Source organism: Rana temporaria, chromosome 12, assembly GCF_905171775.1.
Source record: "Rana temporaria chromosome 12, aRanTem1.1, whole genome shotgun sequence".
NCBI classification, from domain to species: Eukaryota; Metazoa; Chordata; class Amphibia; order Anura; family Ranidae; genus Rana; species Rana temporaria.
Window position 1 is genome coordinate 33,173,402 of NC_053500.1, and position 19,825 is coordinate 33,193,226.

Consider the following 19,825-nt stretch of genomic DNA (forward strand, 5'->3'; position numbering starts at 1 on the left):
TAATATTATTAATATATATAGATCCTGTAAATAAGTTATTATTATTATTATTATTATTATATAGAGATCCTTCATATACATTAATATTATTAATATATATAGATCCTGTAAATAAGTTATTATTATTATTATTATTATTATTATTATTATATAGAGATCCTTCATATACATTATTATTATTATTATTATTATTATTATTATTATTATTATTATATAGAGATTCTCATATACATTTTTATTATTATTTAGAGATACTTCATATACATTATTATTATAATTATTATTATTTTTATATAGCGATCCTTCATATAAATTATTATTGTTATTATTATTATTATTATTATTATTATTATATAGAGATCCTTCATATACATTTTTATTAGTAGTAATAGTATTATTATTATTATTATTATTATTATCATATAGACATCCTTCATATACATTATTATTATTAAATAGAGATCCTTCATATACATTAGTATTATTAGTGGTATTTTTATTATTATTATCCTATAGAGATCCTTTATATACATTTGTATTTATTATTATTATATAGAGATCCTTCATATATATATATATTTATTATTATTATTATTATTATTATTATTATTATTGTATAGATATCCTTTATATACATTTGTGTTATCATTAGTGTTATAATTATATAGAGATCCTTCACATACATTAGTATTATTATTATATAGAAATCCTTCATATATATTATTATTATTATTATTATTATTATTGTATAGAGACCCTTCATATACAGTTGTATTATTATTATTATTATTATTATTATTATTATTATTATTATTATTATTATAATATAGAGATCCTTCATATACATTATTATTATAAATATATAGAGATCCTTCATATACATTTTTATTATTGTTGTTATTATTATTATTATTATTATTATTATATAGAGATCTTTCATATACATTATTGTTATTTTATAGAGATCCTTCATATAAATTATTATTATTATTATTATTATTATTATTATTATTATATAGAGATCCTTCATATACATTTTTAATATTATTAGTTTTATTATTATTATTATTATTATTATTATTATTATTATTATTATTATTATTATTATATAGAGATCCTTCACATACATTACTATTATTATTAAATAGAGATCATTCATATACATTAGTATTATTATTATGATATAGAGATGCTTCATATACATTTTTATTATTATATAGAGATCCTTCATATACATTAGTATTATTATTATCATATAGAGATCCTTCATTTACATTTTTATTATTATTATTATTATTATTATTATTATTATTATTATTATTATATAGAGGTCCTTCATATACATTTTTATTATTATTATTATATAGAGGTCCTTTATACACATTTTTATTATTATTATCATATAGAGGTCCTTCATATACATTTTTATTATTATTATTATTATTATTATTATTATTATTATTATTATTATTATATAGAGGTCCTTCATATAAATTGTTATTATTATTATTATTATATAGAGGTCCTTCATATAAATTGTTATTATTATTATTATTATTATTATTATTATTATATAGAGGTCCTTCATATAACTTGTTATTATTATTATTATTATATAGAGGTCCTTCATATACATTTTTATTATTATTATTATTATTATTATTATTATTATTATTATTATTATATAGAGGTCCTTCATATACATTTTTATTATTATTATTATTATTATTATTATTATAGATATCCTTCATATACATTTTTATTATTATTATATAGAGGTCCTTCATATACATTATTACTATTATTAGATAGAGGTCCTTCATATACAGCCCGGTGGGGGAACAGGTTGGTGTACAATGAGTGTGTGAGCCCCCCCTGGTTGTGGTCAGAGATATCTCTGCAGTGTTACTTTTCAGCAAGCAGTGTGAGAAAGTTGGCCTCTTTCCACTCCCTTCCTCCTCCCCCCTCCCTCCCTTCCCTTTGCTCCCAGCACTGGCAGGTGCAGGGGGAGGGGGGAACGTCTCCTTTAAGGAGATCTGTACCGGGGGTAAGGGAGAAAGTTCACCGGAAGGGAAGGGTAGGGTCAGGGCTGGCATAGACGGGCACAGGGGGTGAAGGGGAGCCTGGGATGGAGGAAGGGAAGGAGAAGGGCACACAGTAATGTGGGTGGGACAGGCAGACAGTGAGTGCTCAGGGGGAGGGACCGACCATAGGGACACAGGGGGGAGGAGGAGAGGGACACACTGCAAGAGCTGACACTGAGCTCTCATAGCAGGACACATCCTCATTCACACCGGGATCAGAGTTGGGATCGCTCCGCTTTGGGATCGCTCAGATTTGGGATTACTCAGGGTTGCTATTATTCAGAATCTGGATTGGGATTGTGGAGATTTGGGATTGCACAGAGTTGGGATCTATGGACACAGTCAGCATCCAGATATTAGGATCAGGACAAGTGTGATAATTGTGGGATCGGTGGAGGATCATACAGACTGGGAGGTCGGTGTGTGAGGATGATCGTGGTGCTGGTCCTGTTGGCGCTGTGCCTGAGGTGCTCCGGGTTTAATGTGGACACCCAGGTGCCGGTCATCAAGCAGGCGGGGGTACCTGGGGGGATGTTCGGCTACTCGGTGACCATGCATCGGCAGAATGACGGGCAGCAGAGATACCTGTAAGTACCCTGTACACCCCATAATAATATAATTTTTCTGTATGTGGGGAGGGCAATAGTACCTGTATGGCACATGGGCAGAGTACCTGTACAGTTATGGCACATGGGCAGAGTACATGTAGAGTTATATCACATGGGGAAAGTACCTGTACAGTTATATCACAAGGGCAATGTACCTGTGGAGCTACATCACGTTGGCAGAGTAATGGTAGAGCTATGGCAAATAGAGAGTATCTTTAGAGAACATGGGCAGAGTATCTATAGAGCTATAAGACATGGGCAGAGTACCTGTGAGACTATGGCACACATGGGCAGAGTACCTGTAGAGCTATATCACATGGACAGAGTACTGGTAGAGCTATGGCAAATAGACAGAGTATCTATAGAGGACATGGGCAGAGTATCTGTAGAGCTATAAGACAAGGACACAGTACCTGTGAGTCTATGGTACGTGGGCAGAGTACATATACATTTATGCAACAAGGGTGGAGTACCTGTACAGCTATGGCAAATGGGTAGTGTACCTATAGAGCTATGTGGTGTGGGAAAAATACCTGTACAACTATGGGCCATTGGGCACGGTACCTGTAAAGATATCAGTAATGGGAACGGTGCCTATACAACTATGGGGCATGGACAGGGTATCTGTACAGCCAAATGATGTGGTCAGATTTCCCTAAAAGCTATGGAACATGGGCAGGGCTACATATAGAGCTTTGTGATGTGGGCAGGGTACCTGTAGAGCTATGGGTAATGGGCAGAGTACCTGTAGAGCTATGGAACATGGTCAGAGCACCTGTAGAGCTATGGCACATGGGCAGAGTATCCGTATATAACATGGGAAGAATACCTTAGAGAGCTATGGCACTTGGACAGAGTATTTTTATAGGACATGGGCAGAGTACCCGTAGAGCTATGGCACATGGGCAGAGAACCTGTAGAGCTATGGGACATGGACAGAGTACCTATAGAGCTATGGCACATGGGCTGAGTACCTGTAGAACTATGACACATTAGTATAGTACCGGCAGAGCTATGACACATGGGCAGAGTATCTGTAAAGCTATGGCATGTGAAAAGAGCATCTGTGGAGCTATGGCATGTGAGCAGAGTATCTGTGGAGCTATGGCAGATGGGCAGAGTACCTGTAGAGCTATGACACATTGGCATAGTACCGGCAGAACTATGGCACATGGGCAGAGTATCTGTATAGGACATGGGCCGAGTACCTGTAGAGCTATGGCACAAGGGCCGAGTACCTGTAGAGCTATAGCACATTGGCAGAGTACTAGAGCTATGTCACATTGGCAGAGTACTGGTAGAGCTATGACACATTGGCAGAGTACTGGTAGAGCTATGACACATTGGCAGAGTACTAGAGCTATGACACATTGGCAGAGTACTGGTAGAGCTATGACACATTGGCAGAGTACTGGTAGAGCTATGACACATTGGCAGAGTACTGGTAGAGCTATGACACATTGGCCGAGTAATTGTAGAGCTATGATGCATGGGTAGAGTACTGGCAGTGCTATGGCACATGGGCAGAGTATCAGTATAGGACATGGGCAGAGCACCTGTAAAGCTGGGGAAGCTGTAGCAGAGACGGGGTACAGGGTACAGGTGACAGGCTCTTTATAAAGATACTGTATGATGTATAACTGCTTTTCATTTTTATTGATAGTTTTGTTTATTTTAAGAAACAAATACCTTTTTTAAAACATTTTGAAAAGTATAACAACAAATAAGAATAATGCAATTATTTTCGCTGTGGTTGTGTTGTAAAATGAGAAAGGGAAGTCCCAAAACTATTTAAAGTTGTTACTAGTTTCTATTCCTCTCCATGAATTAAAACTGCCGCCCCGGGGTTCTTACCTTCGGCCCCCCCAGATATTATGGTCTGCAGCTACCCATTGTTTCTGCAGAGTATCTATTTTTTCAATCATCATCAAGATAAGGGGATCAAAGGGCTGCCCTTACATATGTAGGTATTTACAAACTATACGAAGTAACAAGGTTTATAACACATTTCACACATTGATAAGACTGTTTACATTGTGTTTATGTTTTTTACATATGTATCCAAGAAGTACTGGAAATATATATAGTTCCCGTTTCAAGCAGAAGCCTAATCTGCTTCTTTTTTTTCTTTTTCTTACCTGGTTCATCCTTTCCCTGCTTTAATAACATGCTAATTACATTTGTAGATATAGGGGCAGATCCAGAAAGAATTGCATGGGCGCAGCGTATGTGAGATACGCTACGCCGCTGTAACGTACTTGTTGTAGCTTTGAATCCACAAAGAATTTGCGGCGGCGTAGTGTATCTCTCGCGGCGTAACGGTGTCTAATTCAAATCGGCGAGTAGGGGGGCGTGTTTCATTTAAATGAAGCGCGTCCCCGCGCCGAACGAACTGTGCATGCGCCGTCCCTAAATTTCCCGCCGTGCATTGCGCGAAATGATGTCGCAAGGACGTCATTGTTTTGACTTGGACGTAAATTACGTCCATCCCGCGATTCACGGATGACTTACGCAAACAAAAAAAAAATTCAAATTAAACGCGGGAACGACGCCCAGTCTTAACATAGCAGGTTTAACTATACGCCAGAAAAAGCCAACTAGAGACGACGTAAAAGAATGCGACGGCCGCTCGTACGTTCGTGGATCGTCGGAAATAGCTAATTTGCATACTCGACGCGGAAAACGACGTGAACGCCACCCAGCGGACGCCGAAAAATTGCATCTTAGATCCGAAGGCGTATGAAGCCGTATGCCTGTCGGATCTACACCAGATGCCGTCGTATCTTGTTTTGAGGATTCAAAACAAAGATACGACGCGGGAAATTTGAAAGTACGCCGGCGTATCAGTAGATACGCCGGCGTACTCGCTTTGTGGATCTGCCCCATAATGTTTTTGTTTTAATTACATTCCTTATTTTAAAAGTAGTGACATCATCACTGGGTCTCTGTGCTATGCAGTGCAGGTTTTTAATGAGAAGTTATGGTGGAACTCCGGGGTCCTCCATAGAACCCTGACCTCAACCATACTAAGCACCTTGCATATGAATTAGAATGTCTATTTTGAGTCAGCTTGTCTACATTTGGGCAGAATGGGCACACATTTCCACAGGCGCACTCCATAGTCTTGTGCAGTGGTCTCCAAACTGCGGCCTGGGGGCCAGATGCGGCCCTTTGCTTGCATTTATCTGGCCCTTGGGGCACCATTTCATCTACTGATACTAACTGTGGGGCATAATCCCTCCCAATGACACCAACGATGGGGCCCAATTTCTACCATTTGCACCAACAATGGGGCCCGATGACACCAATGGAGCCCAATTCTTTCCTATGATGCCAATGATGGGGTTCTACCAAAGAAAGGCCATTGTTTTTTTCCCACTGACATCAGGACCTGTTCTACGCCCAGTGATCACAGTCTGGCCCCCCTAATGTCTGAAGGACCGTAAACTGACCCTTTGTTTCAAAAGTTTGGAGACCCCTGGTCTTGTGGAAAGTCTACCCAGAGGAGTGGAGGCTGTTATTGGGTTGGATTTTTCACAATGGTTTTGGAATAGTATGTCCAACAAGTTTATATGGGTTTGATGGTCAGAAGTCCACAACCCTTATGCCCTGTACAAACGATTGGAATTTCCAAATGGATAAAATCCAATGGAATTTTCCGTCGGAATTCCGTTCAAGCTGTCTTGCATACACACTGTCGGACTAAATTCCAACCGTCCAAAACGCAGTGACGTAAAACACTACGACGAGCTGAGAAAAATTAAGTTTAATGCCTCCGAACATGCGTCGACTTGATTCTGAGCATGCGTCTTTTTTTCTCCGTCGGAGTTCCACACAGATGATCGGAATTTCCAATAGAATTTTCTTCCATCGGAAAAAAATAAAACATGTTCTATTTCTAAACTCCGACAGAAAAAAGTCTGATGGGGCCCACACACGGTCGGAATATCCCATTAAAAAATTTCATCTGACTTTTTTCATCAAAAATTACGATCGTGTGTACAAGGCATAAGTCATATCATGTATTTTTATTTTCTTACAGCTACAGGGCATAGATGAAGAGACGATGATACTCTGATAACAGAACAGATATGGGTTGGTATACTTGGTGACTTCCAAGAATGCCCCCTTACATTGGTGGCCAGTTGGTAAAATGCCCTTCTTACCCTGATATTCAGTGGGAAGAATGCCCCCTTAAATTGGTGGCCAGTAGGTAGAATGCTTCTCTTACAGTGATAAACTTTGGGAAGAAAGTCCCTCACAGTGGTGGCCAGTTGGTAAAATGCCCCTTCTATATAAATAAAGGCAAATAGCTGGATTCAGAGACGTTTACGCCGGCGTATCAGTAGATATACGCCGTCGTAACTCTGAATCTAAGCCGTCGTATGTTTAAGTGTATTCTCAAACTGAGATACACTTAAACATAGCTAAGATACGACGGCCTGCGCCGTCGTATCTTAGCTGTCTAGTTCCGCCGGCCGCTAGGGGTGTGAACGCTGATTTACACCTAGAATGCGTAAATCAGCGAGATACGCCTATTCACGAACGTACGCTTGCCCGTCGCAGTAAAGATATGCCATTTACGTAAGGAGTTTTCAGGCGTAAAGTTAGTCGAACAAATAGGTGCCCTAGCCAATGTTAAGTATGGCCGACGTTCCCGCGTCAAAATTTGAAAATTATACCTTGTTTGCGTAAGTCGTCCGTGAATGGGGCTGGACGTAATTTACGTTCACGTCGAAACCAATACATCCTTGCGGCGTACTTTGGAGCAATGCACACTGGGATATGTCCACGGCCGTTCGTAAAAAACGTCAATCACGTCGGGTCACGGGTCATTTAGATAAAACACGCCCCCCTGTTCCTCATTTGAATTAGGCGCGCTTACGCCGGCCCATTTACGCTACGCCGCCGTAACTTAGGAGGCAAGTGCTTTGTGAATACAGCACTTGCCTCTCTGACTTACGGCGGCGTAGCGTATATGCGATAGGCTACGCGGCCTCAAAATTAAGCCACCCTACCTGAATCCAGCTAAAAGTGATTAGGAACTCTGATTTCTCCACCAGTTGGAAACACAGATGGGGGATATAACTGAGATATTTTCGATAGGATGTACAGTAGACAGAGGCATGGAATGGGATTATACTTCCAGCTTGGAACATTGAACAGGGTATAGGTACCTTCACAAGTCATAGCCTTAGGCCATGGATTCTTGGAGTTTGTCTACAAGTAGTAACCATTAGACATTGTATATCTGCAGTTCCTCTATGAGTACGAGACTTACACAGTAGTATACCTGTGAGTGACATAGCATAGTGAGTGTTCTATGGCTAGTGTTGTGGTCAGAGGTTAGAGAACCCAGGGATTCCTCCAAAAGTTTCTAGGGGTTCCTTGAGCTGTGACTGATTGACATCTCATTTGATGGTGCCCCCCCGTTAGGTCCATCACCACTTGGCAGTGCCAGTAGCATGACACCAGATAGTCTTTTCAGCTGACTGTAAGGGTGGAATTCTAGCCACCAGCGTAAGGGGGCATTGTTCCCACTAAATATCAACATAAGAGGGGGGTTTTACCCATTGGCCACCACTGTAAAGCCTTGTACACACGCACGGTTTTCTCGGCAAGAAAACTGCTGGCAGAGCTTTCTTGCCGAGTAAACCGCGCGTGTGTACGAGGCTTTGAGGTTTCTCGTCAAGAAAACTGCCCAGAATCTAGACAAGAAAAATAGAGAACCTGCTCTCTATATTTTCTCGTTGTGATTCTCTGTAGTGTTTTCCTGCTGAGAAACCTGAGGGTGTGTATACTTACCTGTCTCCATGGAAACCCGAGCATGTTCGAAATGACTTTGACGCATGCGCGGTAGCTTCCAAGGCATAGGTAGGGTGAAGCAAGATGGCGGCGACGGCATCGAATGTGACGAGCGCATGCTCGTCGTAGTCGATGACGTCACCGCGTTCATGCCATTCAAAAGAACACCAGTTCTTTTGAATCGTACGTGTGTACACTAGGCCGGCAAGAGAATGTTGCCAGGAATCTCGTTAGGAAAAACAACGTTTTTTTCCTGACGAGAACTCGGGCCGTGTGTACAGGGCTTAAGGGGGCATTCTTCCCAAAGAATATCACCGTAAGAGGGGCATTCTACCAACTGGCCACCACTGCAAAGGGACCATTCTTCTGAAAGAATATCACTGTAAGAAGGGCATTCTACCAACTGGCCACCGATGTAAGGGGGCATTTTTTCCACTGAATTTTACCGTAAAAGAGGCATTTTACCAACTGGCCACCACTGTAAGGGGCCATTCTTTCCAAAGTATATCACTGTAAGAGAAGCGTTCTACCTACTGGCCACCAACATAAGGTGAATTCTTCCAAGTCACCTATGGTGTAAGGGGGGCATTCTTCCCACTGACTACCAATGTAAAATGGAATTCTGCCCACTGACCAGCAATGTAAAGAACATTCTTCCAGTGGACCATTGATGTAAGGGACATTCATTCCTTTTAACTTCCAAAGTAAGGGACATTGGGATTGATTTACTAGCATAAAACTAGAGAATATTGATCCCAATATAAGGAATATTCTTACAGCTGACCACAGATGTTAGGGGCATTTTAACCACTGACCACCAATGTAAGGGACATTCTTCCCATTGACCACCAATGCAAGCAAATTCTTCCAATTGATCACCAATGTAAGGGGCATTTTCCTACTGACTACGAATGTAAGGAGCATTCTTCCCACTGCCCACCAATGTAAGGGGCATTCTTACCACTGACCACCAATGTAAGGGGCATTCTTCCCACTGACCACCAATGTAAGGAGCATTCTTCCCACTGCCCACCAATGTAAGGGGCATTCTTACCACTGACCACCAATGTAAGGAACATTCTTCCCACTCACACCAATGTAAGAGGAATTCTTCCCACTCACACCAATGTAAGGGACATTATTCCCACTGACCACCAATGTAAGGGACATTTTTCCCACTGACCACCAATGTAAGGAGCATTCTTCCCATTGGCCACCAATGTAAGGGACAGTTTCCCACTGACCACCAATGTAAGGGACAGTTTCCCACTGACCACCAATGTAAGGGGCATTTTTCCCACTGACTACCAATGTAAGGAATATTCTTCCAGCTGAACACCAATGTAAGGGCCATTTTTCCGATGGACTTTTCATAGCAGGAGGTTTCCGGAAAACAAGAAAGGCTGAGTTAGAGTAAGTTGTTTCACTTCAAAAAGTTGTATGAATAACATCAATGGCATGTCTGCGCACCACAATGGAGGCCATAGTATGTTCAGCTTCCTGAGTGATAACATCTGCACATAGGCAATCAGACCAGTTCAGGAATTTGTGGGTCATATAAATCACTAGTAACAGGTTAGGGAGGAGACACATTAATAGAGGTGAGCTGGTGTATACATGGCTACCCTGCAGGCCTTTGTCCTTCAAGGCTGGTGGACTTGTAAACCAATAAAGTCTAATGGTGCGTGGTCAAGAAGCTGTTAATGGCAATGATTTGCTCTTTGGGTTTATGTCAGGGAGTTTTTGAAGGAAGGGAAGAGATATCTGAGGTTAAGAAGCGGTTTGGTAGAGAAGGGGTTAAGCGGCAATGCTCTGCAGGAACCTGGCCAGGGAGGGGCCCCAATGACTGAAAGGCCAAACTTTCCTTCCTTCTTTGTTCATCACACCTGCAGATAAGAAAGTTTTACATCCCTGCAGGGCGGGGTGTGCAAATACGTGCAGCATGACGGTACACATTGACACAGCCGGCCGCCATTCAGGTATACACGCCGACGAATCACAGCGCAGCCTCAGTAATGGTCGTTACTCTTGGCACACAACATAGAAAAGAGATCTGAGCTGATCAATGGCTGAGATCTTTTTTTTTTCCTTTCTAGTTCCCTTGAAATTGATTCCATAGCATTTAAATGTAAAGCCCAATTTTGAGCTGATTTTAACCACTTGCTTACTGGGCACATATACCCCCCTCCTGCCCAGGTGAAATTTCAGCTTTCGGCACTGCGTCGCTTTAACTAACAATTGCGCGGTCGTGCGACGTGGCTCCCAAACAAAATTGACGTCTTTTTTTCCCCACAAGAAGAGCTTTCTTTCGGTGGTATTTGATCGCCTGTGCGGTTTTTATTTTTTGCGCTATAAACAAAAAAGAGCGACAATTTTGAAAAAAATACAATATTTTTTAATTTTTGCTGTAATAAATATCCCAATTTAAAAAAAAAAACACATATGTTTTTCTCAGTTTAGGCCGATACGTATTCTTCTACATATTTTTGGTAAAAAAAAAAAAAAAAATCACAATAAGCGTCTGGTTTGCGCAAAAGTTATAGCGCCTACAAAATAGGGGACAGAATTATTCTTTTTTATTATTTTATTTTTTTACTAGAAATGGCGGCGATCTGCGATTTTTATTGGGACTGCGACGTTATGGCGGACACATCGGACACTTTTGACACATTTTTGGCGCCATTCACATTTATACTGCGATCAGTGCTATAAATATGCACTAATTACAGTATAAATGTGACTGGCATTGAAGGGGTTAACACTAGGGGGTGAGGAAGGGGTTAAATGTATTCCCTGCATTGTGTTCTAACTGTAGGTGGAGGGGGGGTGACTGGGGGGGTGACCGATCTGTGTCCCTATGTACAAGGGACACAGATCGGTCTCCTCTCCAGAGACAGGACGCTGTCTCTGTGTAAAACGGCAATGAGAGATGATCTCATATGTTTACATATGAGATCATCTCTCATTGGCCGCACAGATCGCATCGCAAACGGCCACTCTGATTGGCCGTTCGCGGCGATCTGTAATTGGCTGTGTCCAAGGGACACGGCCAACACAGAGTTTCCCCGCTGCGTGCTCTGGAGCACGCGCGGGGAACGCCTTAAGGGGCGGACGTCAATTGACGTCCAGTTGGATTTTCAGGTCCGCGCTGTAGCCGTCATTCGGCTATAGCGCGGGTCTGAAGAAGTTAAAGGGTTAGTCCACTTTTGTGATAAAATGTACAGTAAAACCTTGGTTTGAGAGTAACTTGGTTTGAGAGCGTTTTGCAAGATAAGCAAAATGTTTTAATAAATTTTGCCTTGATATGCAAGCGATGTCTTGATATAAGAGTAGCGTCATTGTCACAACTGAGTATAAAAAAGAAGAGGCGCCTCTAAGTGTAGCAATACGGTTACATTTAATGAAGGTACAACATTTAGCAACTTATTGCTACACTTAGAGGCGCCTCTCTTCTCTTTTATACCCTGTAAAAAAAATGCTTTGATATACAAGTGCTTTGAATTACAAGCATGTTTCTGGAACAAATTATGCTCGCAATCCAAGGTTTTACTGTACTATGTACCGTATTTATCGGCGTATACCGCGCACTTTTTTGCCCTGGAAATCAGGGCAAAATCGTGGGTGCGCGATATACGCCGATACCGGCTTCCCGCGCTTTGTTCGAACCACTGCGCCGACACTCGGGTATAGTCGGGCAGGCTCGGCTCCTCTCGCGGTCACGTCCTGTACGTCCTTTACGCGAGAGGAGCTCTCGCTGACAGCGTGAGGAGAAATAAAAGCTGATCACCGGCTCTTGTGTAAGGGACATCGGTCCCCAGTGGAAGAGGCACATCAGCCTCATTAGTGCCCACCAGTACCGCATGCCAGTGCCCACAGTGACCCTCCAGTAAAATAAAGTGCCACCTATTAGTGCCAATCACTGCCACCTATCAATGCCCACCAGTGGTGCCAGTCAGTGCATCATCAGTGCCACCTAGCAGTGCTGCCCATCAGTCTCACCTACCAGTGCTGATCATTGCCACCCATCAGTGCCCATCACTGCCACCTATCAGTTCCCATCACTGCCACCAATCAGTGCCACCTATTAGTGCCAATTCTCAGTGCCCACCAGTGCCACCTATCAATGCCCTTTAGTGCCCCCCCCATCAGTGCCACCTCTCAGTGCCACCTTATCAGTGCCCATCAGTGCAGTCTATCGGTGCCCATCAGTGCAGCCTCATCAGCGTATATCAATGAAGGAGATAAATTACTAATTTTATTACAAAATATAAAACGGTTTTGTATTTTTTTTATTTTTTATTCTGTCTTTTTTTTTTATTTAACAAAAAATAAAAACCGCAGAGGTGATCAAATACCACCAAAGGAAAGCTCTATTTGTGGGAAAGAAATAATAAAAATGTCATATGGGTACAGCGTTGTATGACCACGCAATTGTCATTCAAAAAGTGAGAGCGCTGAAAGCTGAAAATTGGTCTGGGCAGGAGGGGGGTTTAAGTGCCTAGTAAGCAAGTGGTTAAATAGCTTCCTTATATGTAAAGAACTGTTTGTATGTAATACAATATATGATTTGTATATGTCATTGTGTACCCAGGTTGTGTACATTGGCACTGGGCAGATACACTTACTGCAGAGTATTTATTAACAAAGGATACAATGTTTGTCATCAGTTAAAGACAAAATACAAATAAATACAAAGTAAAACAAAATCCTTTCCTGTACTTGTAAGCATCATATTATGTAATATAAATGGTAAACCAGTACGTGGGTTGCACTAAATTACCAAAAGTATTGGGACACCTGCCTTTACACACTAACGTTCCTTTCACACCTTTTGGCAACTCGCACAGAAACGCATCGCATTTGCTGTGCCATTATTTCTTAATGACACCTCAAACGGCGCTGCCGGGCGCACATTTTGTCGCGTAACAAAATGTGCATAACAAAAACGTGTAAGGCTCGCTGCCAAAGAAGTTGCAGGAGCTATTTTGGCACATTTATCATGAATTGGGCTGCTATCGCGCAAAAAAGAGTGTGAAATGCGATGACGCTTCGCACAGGTGTGAATGGGTCCTAAGTGGACACCCCCCACTGTATATGCCACCCCCCTCATTGTGCACCCCCACTCCCTTCATCCCCTCATTGTTCTTCTAAACTTCATACATCCCCTCCACTGTGCACCTAGGGTTGCCACCTGTCCAAGATTCACCTGGACAGTCCAGGTTTTAAATCATGTGTCGGGTTTCAATCCACCTGAAACCCGGACACATTATCCCAACAGTAATGTGGTTCAGTTTGTGACTGAACAGGGAGCCTCTAGACAGAGGACTTCCTGTTCATTCACTCTGCAGCTGAGGCTGCAGGGAGAGGATTGAGGAATCCGTGTCCTCAATCTCTTTCCCCTGTCTCTCTTTCTCTCTCAAAAGTGAGACATTGGGTTTCTGTTTAGACCCCTGATGTTTCACCACCCCCACAGGGCTGTTCATAAAATGTAAAAAGTAATAAAAAAAAAAACATAATTAACCCCTTGGCACCAGCCTTGGCACTGAGCGATCGCAGTTACCGATGGCTAACAGCACAGTTACCTAAGGCTACTTGCAATTGGGGAGCCGTGAAAGCCAATCACGGTGGTCACATGATCATAAACCCCGCCCCCACCTGACAGCCAATCACGGCGGTCACATGATCATAAACCTCGCCCCTACCTCCCAGCATCCTAAACCCTTTAAAGGGCCGGAGGCGCCGGCTCCAGGGGGTTAAGGGCCCATTCTCACCAGTATTCTGGTTGCAAGAATGAGATGTTTTATTCATGTAGCTGGAGCTTCTGCCTCTTCTCACCCCAAACTTTATAATTATGTGCCCCTAAGAATTTTCCACCCGGGGCAACCTCCCCTTTGGCCCCGCCAACGCTATGCCACTGAACCAGATTTATACTGTTTCTTAGTAATTCAAATTTTAACCCTTCCCAGCATCCCTTTAACAGGATCTTTACACAGGGACATGGGAAGGACTACCCAAGAACGTGACCACTGTGATTGGCTTGATGCAAAAGTAAGGAAAAAACTTTCTGGACAGCCGCAAAATTGTGTTCATTTATTTTGTTTCCATATTCTAGCCAGGGAAGGAAGTGCAGGGAATGATAAGAGTAGTCAAAGGGCTCTTTACAGTTCGGAAAACATGAAATTGTTTTTTTTTCCTCTTTTTTTTTTTTGTTTAAGTTCAGTACAGTTGAAAAGTATATGTACATATAAAGTAAACTACACGCTGCCTCCAGAAACACATTCTAGCATTCAGGTAAATGACGCAAGAGGCGGGACTTGTACAACAGGGCATCATTATTCACTGATGTCTAAACACAGCCCAGGGTCTGGGTAGCTCTGCTGTTTTTTTTTTTAGCTTATCTTCATTACTGCACATCTTTGAGTCGTCTTGACATTCCATTTGGCTTGAGTATTGATATAATGTACTGTCTATATTAGAGATGATGAACAGGCTGCGGACTGCTGGAGCAGTGAGACAGTTAGCCTGACATACAGCAATGAATGCAGATGAGTAAAAATCTTTATATCCTGATAATCCAGGACAAGAATTAAATAAAGTAAAAGGTTTGCAGGCGCATTGCAGTTGTGAGATCCAATGCTTTCCACAGCGAGTAAGATAGGTGAGCAAAAATCTACCCTTGCTACCCCGTAAGACTTTATTGCTCGTTATATCTAGGGGGTAGAGTAACAGGAGGGATTAGCTTAGGCGTGTTCGGATCTTAGTCTCTACCCGCTTGCCGACCGCCGCACGAACATTTACATCGGTAGAATGGTCACGGACAGGCAAATGGGCGTATATATGCACGTCCCCTTTAAATTGCCACCGTGTGGTCGCGCGTGCGCCACCGGTGGTGCGCTCGCTACCCTGCTGCGAACTCCGGGACCCGCGGATTCGATGTCCACTGGTGTCCCACGATCGTGTCACGGAGCTGAAGAACGGGGAGATGTCAGTGTAAGCACTGTCATCGGGAGCAGCGATCAGTGACGTGTCACCACAAGCCACGCCCCCTAACAGTTAGAAGCACTCCCTAGGTCACACTTAACCCCTTCAGTGCCCCCTACAGGTTAACCCCTTCACTGCCAGTGTAATTTTTACAGTAACAGTGCATTTTATGGCACTGATCGCTGTAAAAATGACAGGGGTCCCAAAATGGTGTCAAAAGTGTTCGATGTGTCCGCCATAATGTTGCCTTCCTCTACCCCTTGTTCCCGCTTTACCTATCTTTCTTTTTTCTTATCTTTCCACAATGCCAGCACGCGAGTGCTGAGCATTTAGAGCCGGCCATCGCTGGGCTCTAATTTCAACCTCCATAAAATGGCGATTGCCTCAAAAATGGCCATGCGGGGTGCGGAGGACTCCTACTCCCTCGAAACTTAATGGGACTCCCCTATGACGACAGATTTCTCCTCTTTATGTCTTAAAATATGGGGAATGTCTATTTTACTGTAAAATACATTAGCGTGTGTCTCTGTATTTCCGCATGTTCTTCTTTCTCAAATAAAGAGTTAAAAAAAAAAAAATAGGCTACCCCCTATTCCGCCCATCATGAATGAATCCAGGACTTCTCCAGAGCCTCTCCCATCCTTTGGAATTCCTTACCCCAATCTGTCCGACTATCTTCAGCTCTATCTACTTTAAGGACGATCCCTGAAAACTTTTTTCTTTAGAGAAGCCTATCCTGCCCACACCTAACACCTGAACCTTTATTCTCTCCATCAGCTCATCCCCCACAGTTATTACCTTTTGTATTACTTGACCCTCCCTCTTAGACTGTAAGCTCTAATGAGCAGGACCCTCTTATTTCCTCCTGTATTAAATTGTATTGTAATTGTACTCTCTGCCCTCATGTTGTAAAGTGCTGTGCAAACTATTGGCGCTATATAAATCCTGTATAATAATAATAGTATTAATCTTCTCAGACTTCAGATGACGTTCGACACCGGACCAACTATCTAAAGCAGGGGTCTCCAAACTTTCTAAACAAAGGGCCAGTTTATTGCCCTTCAGACATTAGGGGGGCCGGACTGTGGTCCCCCGAGAGTAGCAAATGCCCAGAGTCCGTGGGAGTAAACAATGCTTCTGACTTTGTGCCCATTGGGATTACAAAAATAAAAAAGACATTGCACCTTTGGTCAGTAGGAGTTGGAATAGTGCTCTATCACCTGTATTGGAGGCATAGTAGTGCCCCATTGCTGGTATCGGTGGGTGGATGGTGCCCCACTGCTGGTATCAGTGGTGGGGGAATAGTTCTCCATTGCTGGTATCAGTGGGAGGATGGTGCCCCATTGCTGGTATCAGTGGTGGGGGGAGAGTTCCCCATTGCTGGTATCAGTGGGAGGAATGGTGCCCTGAGGGCCGGATAAAGGCAAGCAATGGGCCGCATTTGGCCCGCGGGCCACAGTTTGGAGACCCCTGATCTAAAGTGTCAGAATTAGACAAAGTAGATAAAGCTAACCACACATCCGGTTTTCCCGACAGGAAAACTGCCAGGAGAACTTTGGTCGGGAAAACTGGCCGTGTGTATGCTCCCTCGCAGTGTTTCCCATTGGAAAACTGTGTGAAAAAAAAAACGCAGCGATTCACGGCGAGAAAAAAGAGAACACGTTCTCATTTTTTGAACCGCCGTTTTCCTGTTAGGAAAACTGCTAAGGAGCATAAACACGCCCGGTTTTCCCGGGCAAAGGAAAACACGGCAGTTTTCCCGACGTTAAAAACGATCGTGTGTACTAGGCATAACCTTCCATAAATACATCACAATCATCGTAGTTAAAAAGTGAATCCTCAGATTCCCGTATAAACGAAACTAGGAATGGTTCTCTTTAAATGCCCACATGTTTGCTTTAAAGGGGATTAATGCTGCGATTCACATTCACTTTAATCCCACACAGCTTGAAGCGAATGGTTCACTGGGCATTGCTCTCTTCGACTCAATGAGCGCCGGGCACAGGGGGCACTCAGCAAGTGTTGGGAGCAAATACTGAGAATTCCCCTTTGGCATCTGAGCTGTAAGGATATCCTTAGGAGAGGACTCGATTCCAAATTATTAGGTGATCAACACGTACTCTTTCTTCTACCCAATGTGACAATGCCCAGCGCCCCTTGCATAGCTGCCAACATGCCATACAATAAGCCACTCTCAATGAGCTCTCATGGGTATGAACTCCAACCCACACAGTTTTTCCCTGTCTTTCCTCTTAAAGGATACTCTTTACATTTAGGTGGATTCAGAGTAAATTACGCCGGCGTATCAGTAGATACGCCGTCGTAACTCGGAATCTACGTCGGCGTTAATTTAAGCGTATTCTGGAAAGCAGATACGCTTAAATTAGGCTAAGATACGAGCGGCGTAAGTCTCCTACGCCGTCTTATCTTAAAGTGTAATTTTTAGGCTGGCCGCTAGGTGGCGCTTCCGTTGAGTTCGGCGTAGAATATGTAAATGACTAGATACGCCGATTCACGAACGTACGCTTGCCAGTAAAGATACGCCGTTTCCGTAAGAGATACGCCGCATAAAGATAAAGCTGCCCCTAGGAGGCGTAGTAAATGTTAAGTATGGCCGTTGTTCCCGCGTCGAAATTTGAAAATTTTACGCCGTTTGCGTAAGTCGTCCGTGAATGGGGCTGGACGTAATTTACGCTCACGTTGAAACCAATACGTCCTTCGCGGCGTACTTTGGAGCAATGCACACTGGGATATGTACAGGGACGGCGCATGCGCCGTTCGTAAAAAACGTCAATCACGTCGGGTCACGAGTAATTAACATAAAACACGCCCCCACATCCTCATTTGAATAAGGTGCACTTACGCCGGCCACATTTACGCTACGCCGCCGTAAGTTAGGAGGCAAGTACTTTGTGAATACAGTACTTGCCTCTCTGACTTAAGGCGGCGTAGCGTAAATACGATACGCTACGCCGTCTTAAAGTTGCGGGGCTCTATATGAATCTAGCTAATTGATTTTATACCGGGATAGAAAACATGAATCAAGACACAGAGAAATCAGCAAATGGAACTTTAGGTTTTCATTACTTAGTTGTGTTGATGGGACTTACAATAATTTACTTTTTTTATTGTTTTCATGCTAAGACTGCATTCACATCTGAGCAACAGCCGCGATTGCGTGTAGCGGCGTATTTTGCCGCGAGTACAAAACTTTCATTTTTTTTTTTTTCTCTCAAAGTCTTCCCATTGCTGTCAATGGGAAAACGCCTATGTCGCCTGAAAAAAAGGGTCCGGGACTTTTTTTCAGGCGATAGGCGTTCGGCGTCTATGAGATGTGAACCATCTCCATAGACAGCAATGGGAATTCTCCCCTCGAGCGACAGAAGCGTCCGGCATCGGGCGTTTTGTCGCTCAGGTGTGAATGGGGTCTAAGTGCATGAATAGTAAGTAATGCGTCTGTATAATACTTCCAGGGAATTTATTACCTATGTAAACAAGGCATTTCCCTGTTCTGCCTAGCAACATGACAGGGATCTACTGCTCCAAGTGATCGGGAGCAGTGATCTCTGTCATGTTCAAGTAAGACCACCCCCCCTACAGTTAGAACACAGTGAGGTAACACAGTTACCCCTTGATCACCCCCTAGTGTTTAACCCCTTCTCTGCCAGTGTCATTTACACAGTAATCAGTGCATTTTTATATCACTGATCGCTGTATAAATGTCACTGGTCCAAAAATAGTGTCAAAAGTGTCCGTTATGTCCGCCGCAATGTCGCAGTCATGATAAAAATTGTAGATTGCCGCCATTACTACAAAAAAAAATGAATAATAAAAATGTGATAAATCTATCCCCTATTTTGTAGACGCGATAGCTTTTGCGCAAACCGCTTATTGTGATTTTTTTTTTACCAAAAATATGTAGAAGAATACATATAGGCCTAAACTGAGTAAGTTTTTTTTTTTTTAGATATATTTTTGGGGATATTTATTGTCCAAGAACCCCGACTGTGTAACGCGCTACCAACTAACATCCGAATAGAAGAAAATCATCGGGCCTTCAGGAAAAAACGTAAGACCTACCTTTTCTGAAGGATAAGGATGGAAATGGATGCCAAGGGCCAGATTCACAAAGGACTTACGACGGCGTATCTCCACGTACGCCGTCATAAGTCCGAATGTGCGCCGTCGTATCTTTGCGACTGATTCATAGAATTAGATACGTCTCACTGTTGCCAAGATACGAGCGGCGTAAGTCTCCTACGCCGTCGTATCTTGGGGTGCATATTTACGCTGGCCGCTAGGGACGCTTCCGTATATTTCCACGTCAAATATGCAAATGAGGTAGAT

The 19,825-nt window shown here is 42.7% G+C and overlaps 1 protein-coding gene across 2 annotated transcripts in view; it reads left to right on the forward strand.

The window, feature by feature from the left end:
* The first annotated feature begins 2,177 nt into the window (after window positions 1-2,177).
* Window positions 2,178-19,825, forward strand: part of ITGA3 (integrin subunit alpha 3) — a 128,000-nt gene continuing 110,352 nt past the window's right edge. The window contains exon 1 of one of the 2 annotated variants that reach the window (XM_040330811.1): window positions 2,178-2,671. In XM_040330811.1, the coding sequence (XP_040186745.1) occupies window positions 2,514-2,671 (158 nt within the window). In that variant the 5' untranslated portion in view covers window positions 2,178-2,513. The remainder of the gene's footprint in view (window positions 2,672-19,825) is intronic. The other variant, XM_040330812.1, reaches the window with a different exon arrangement.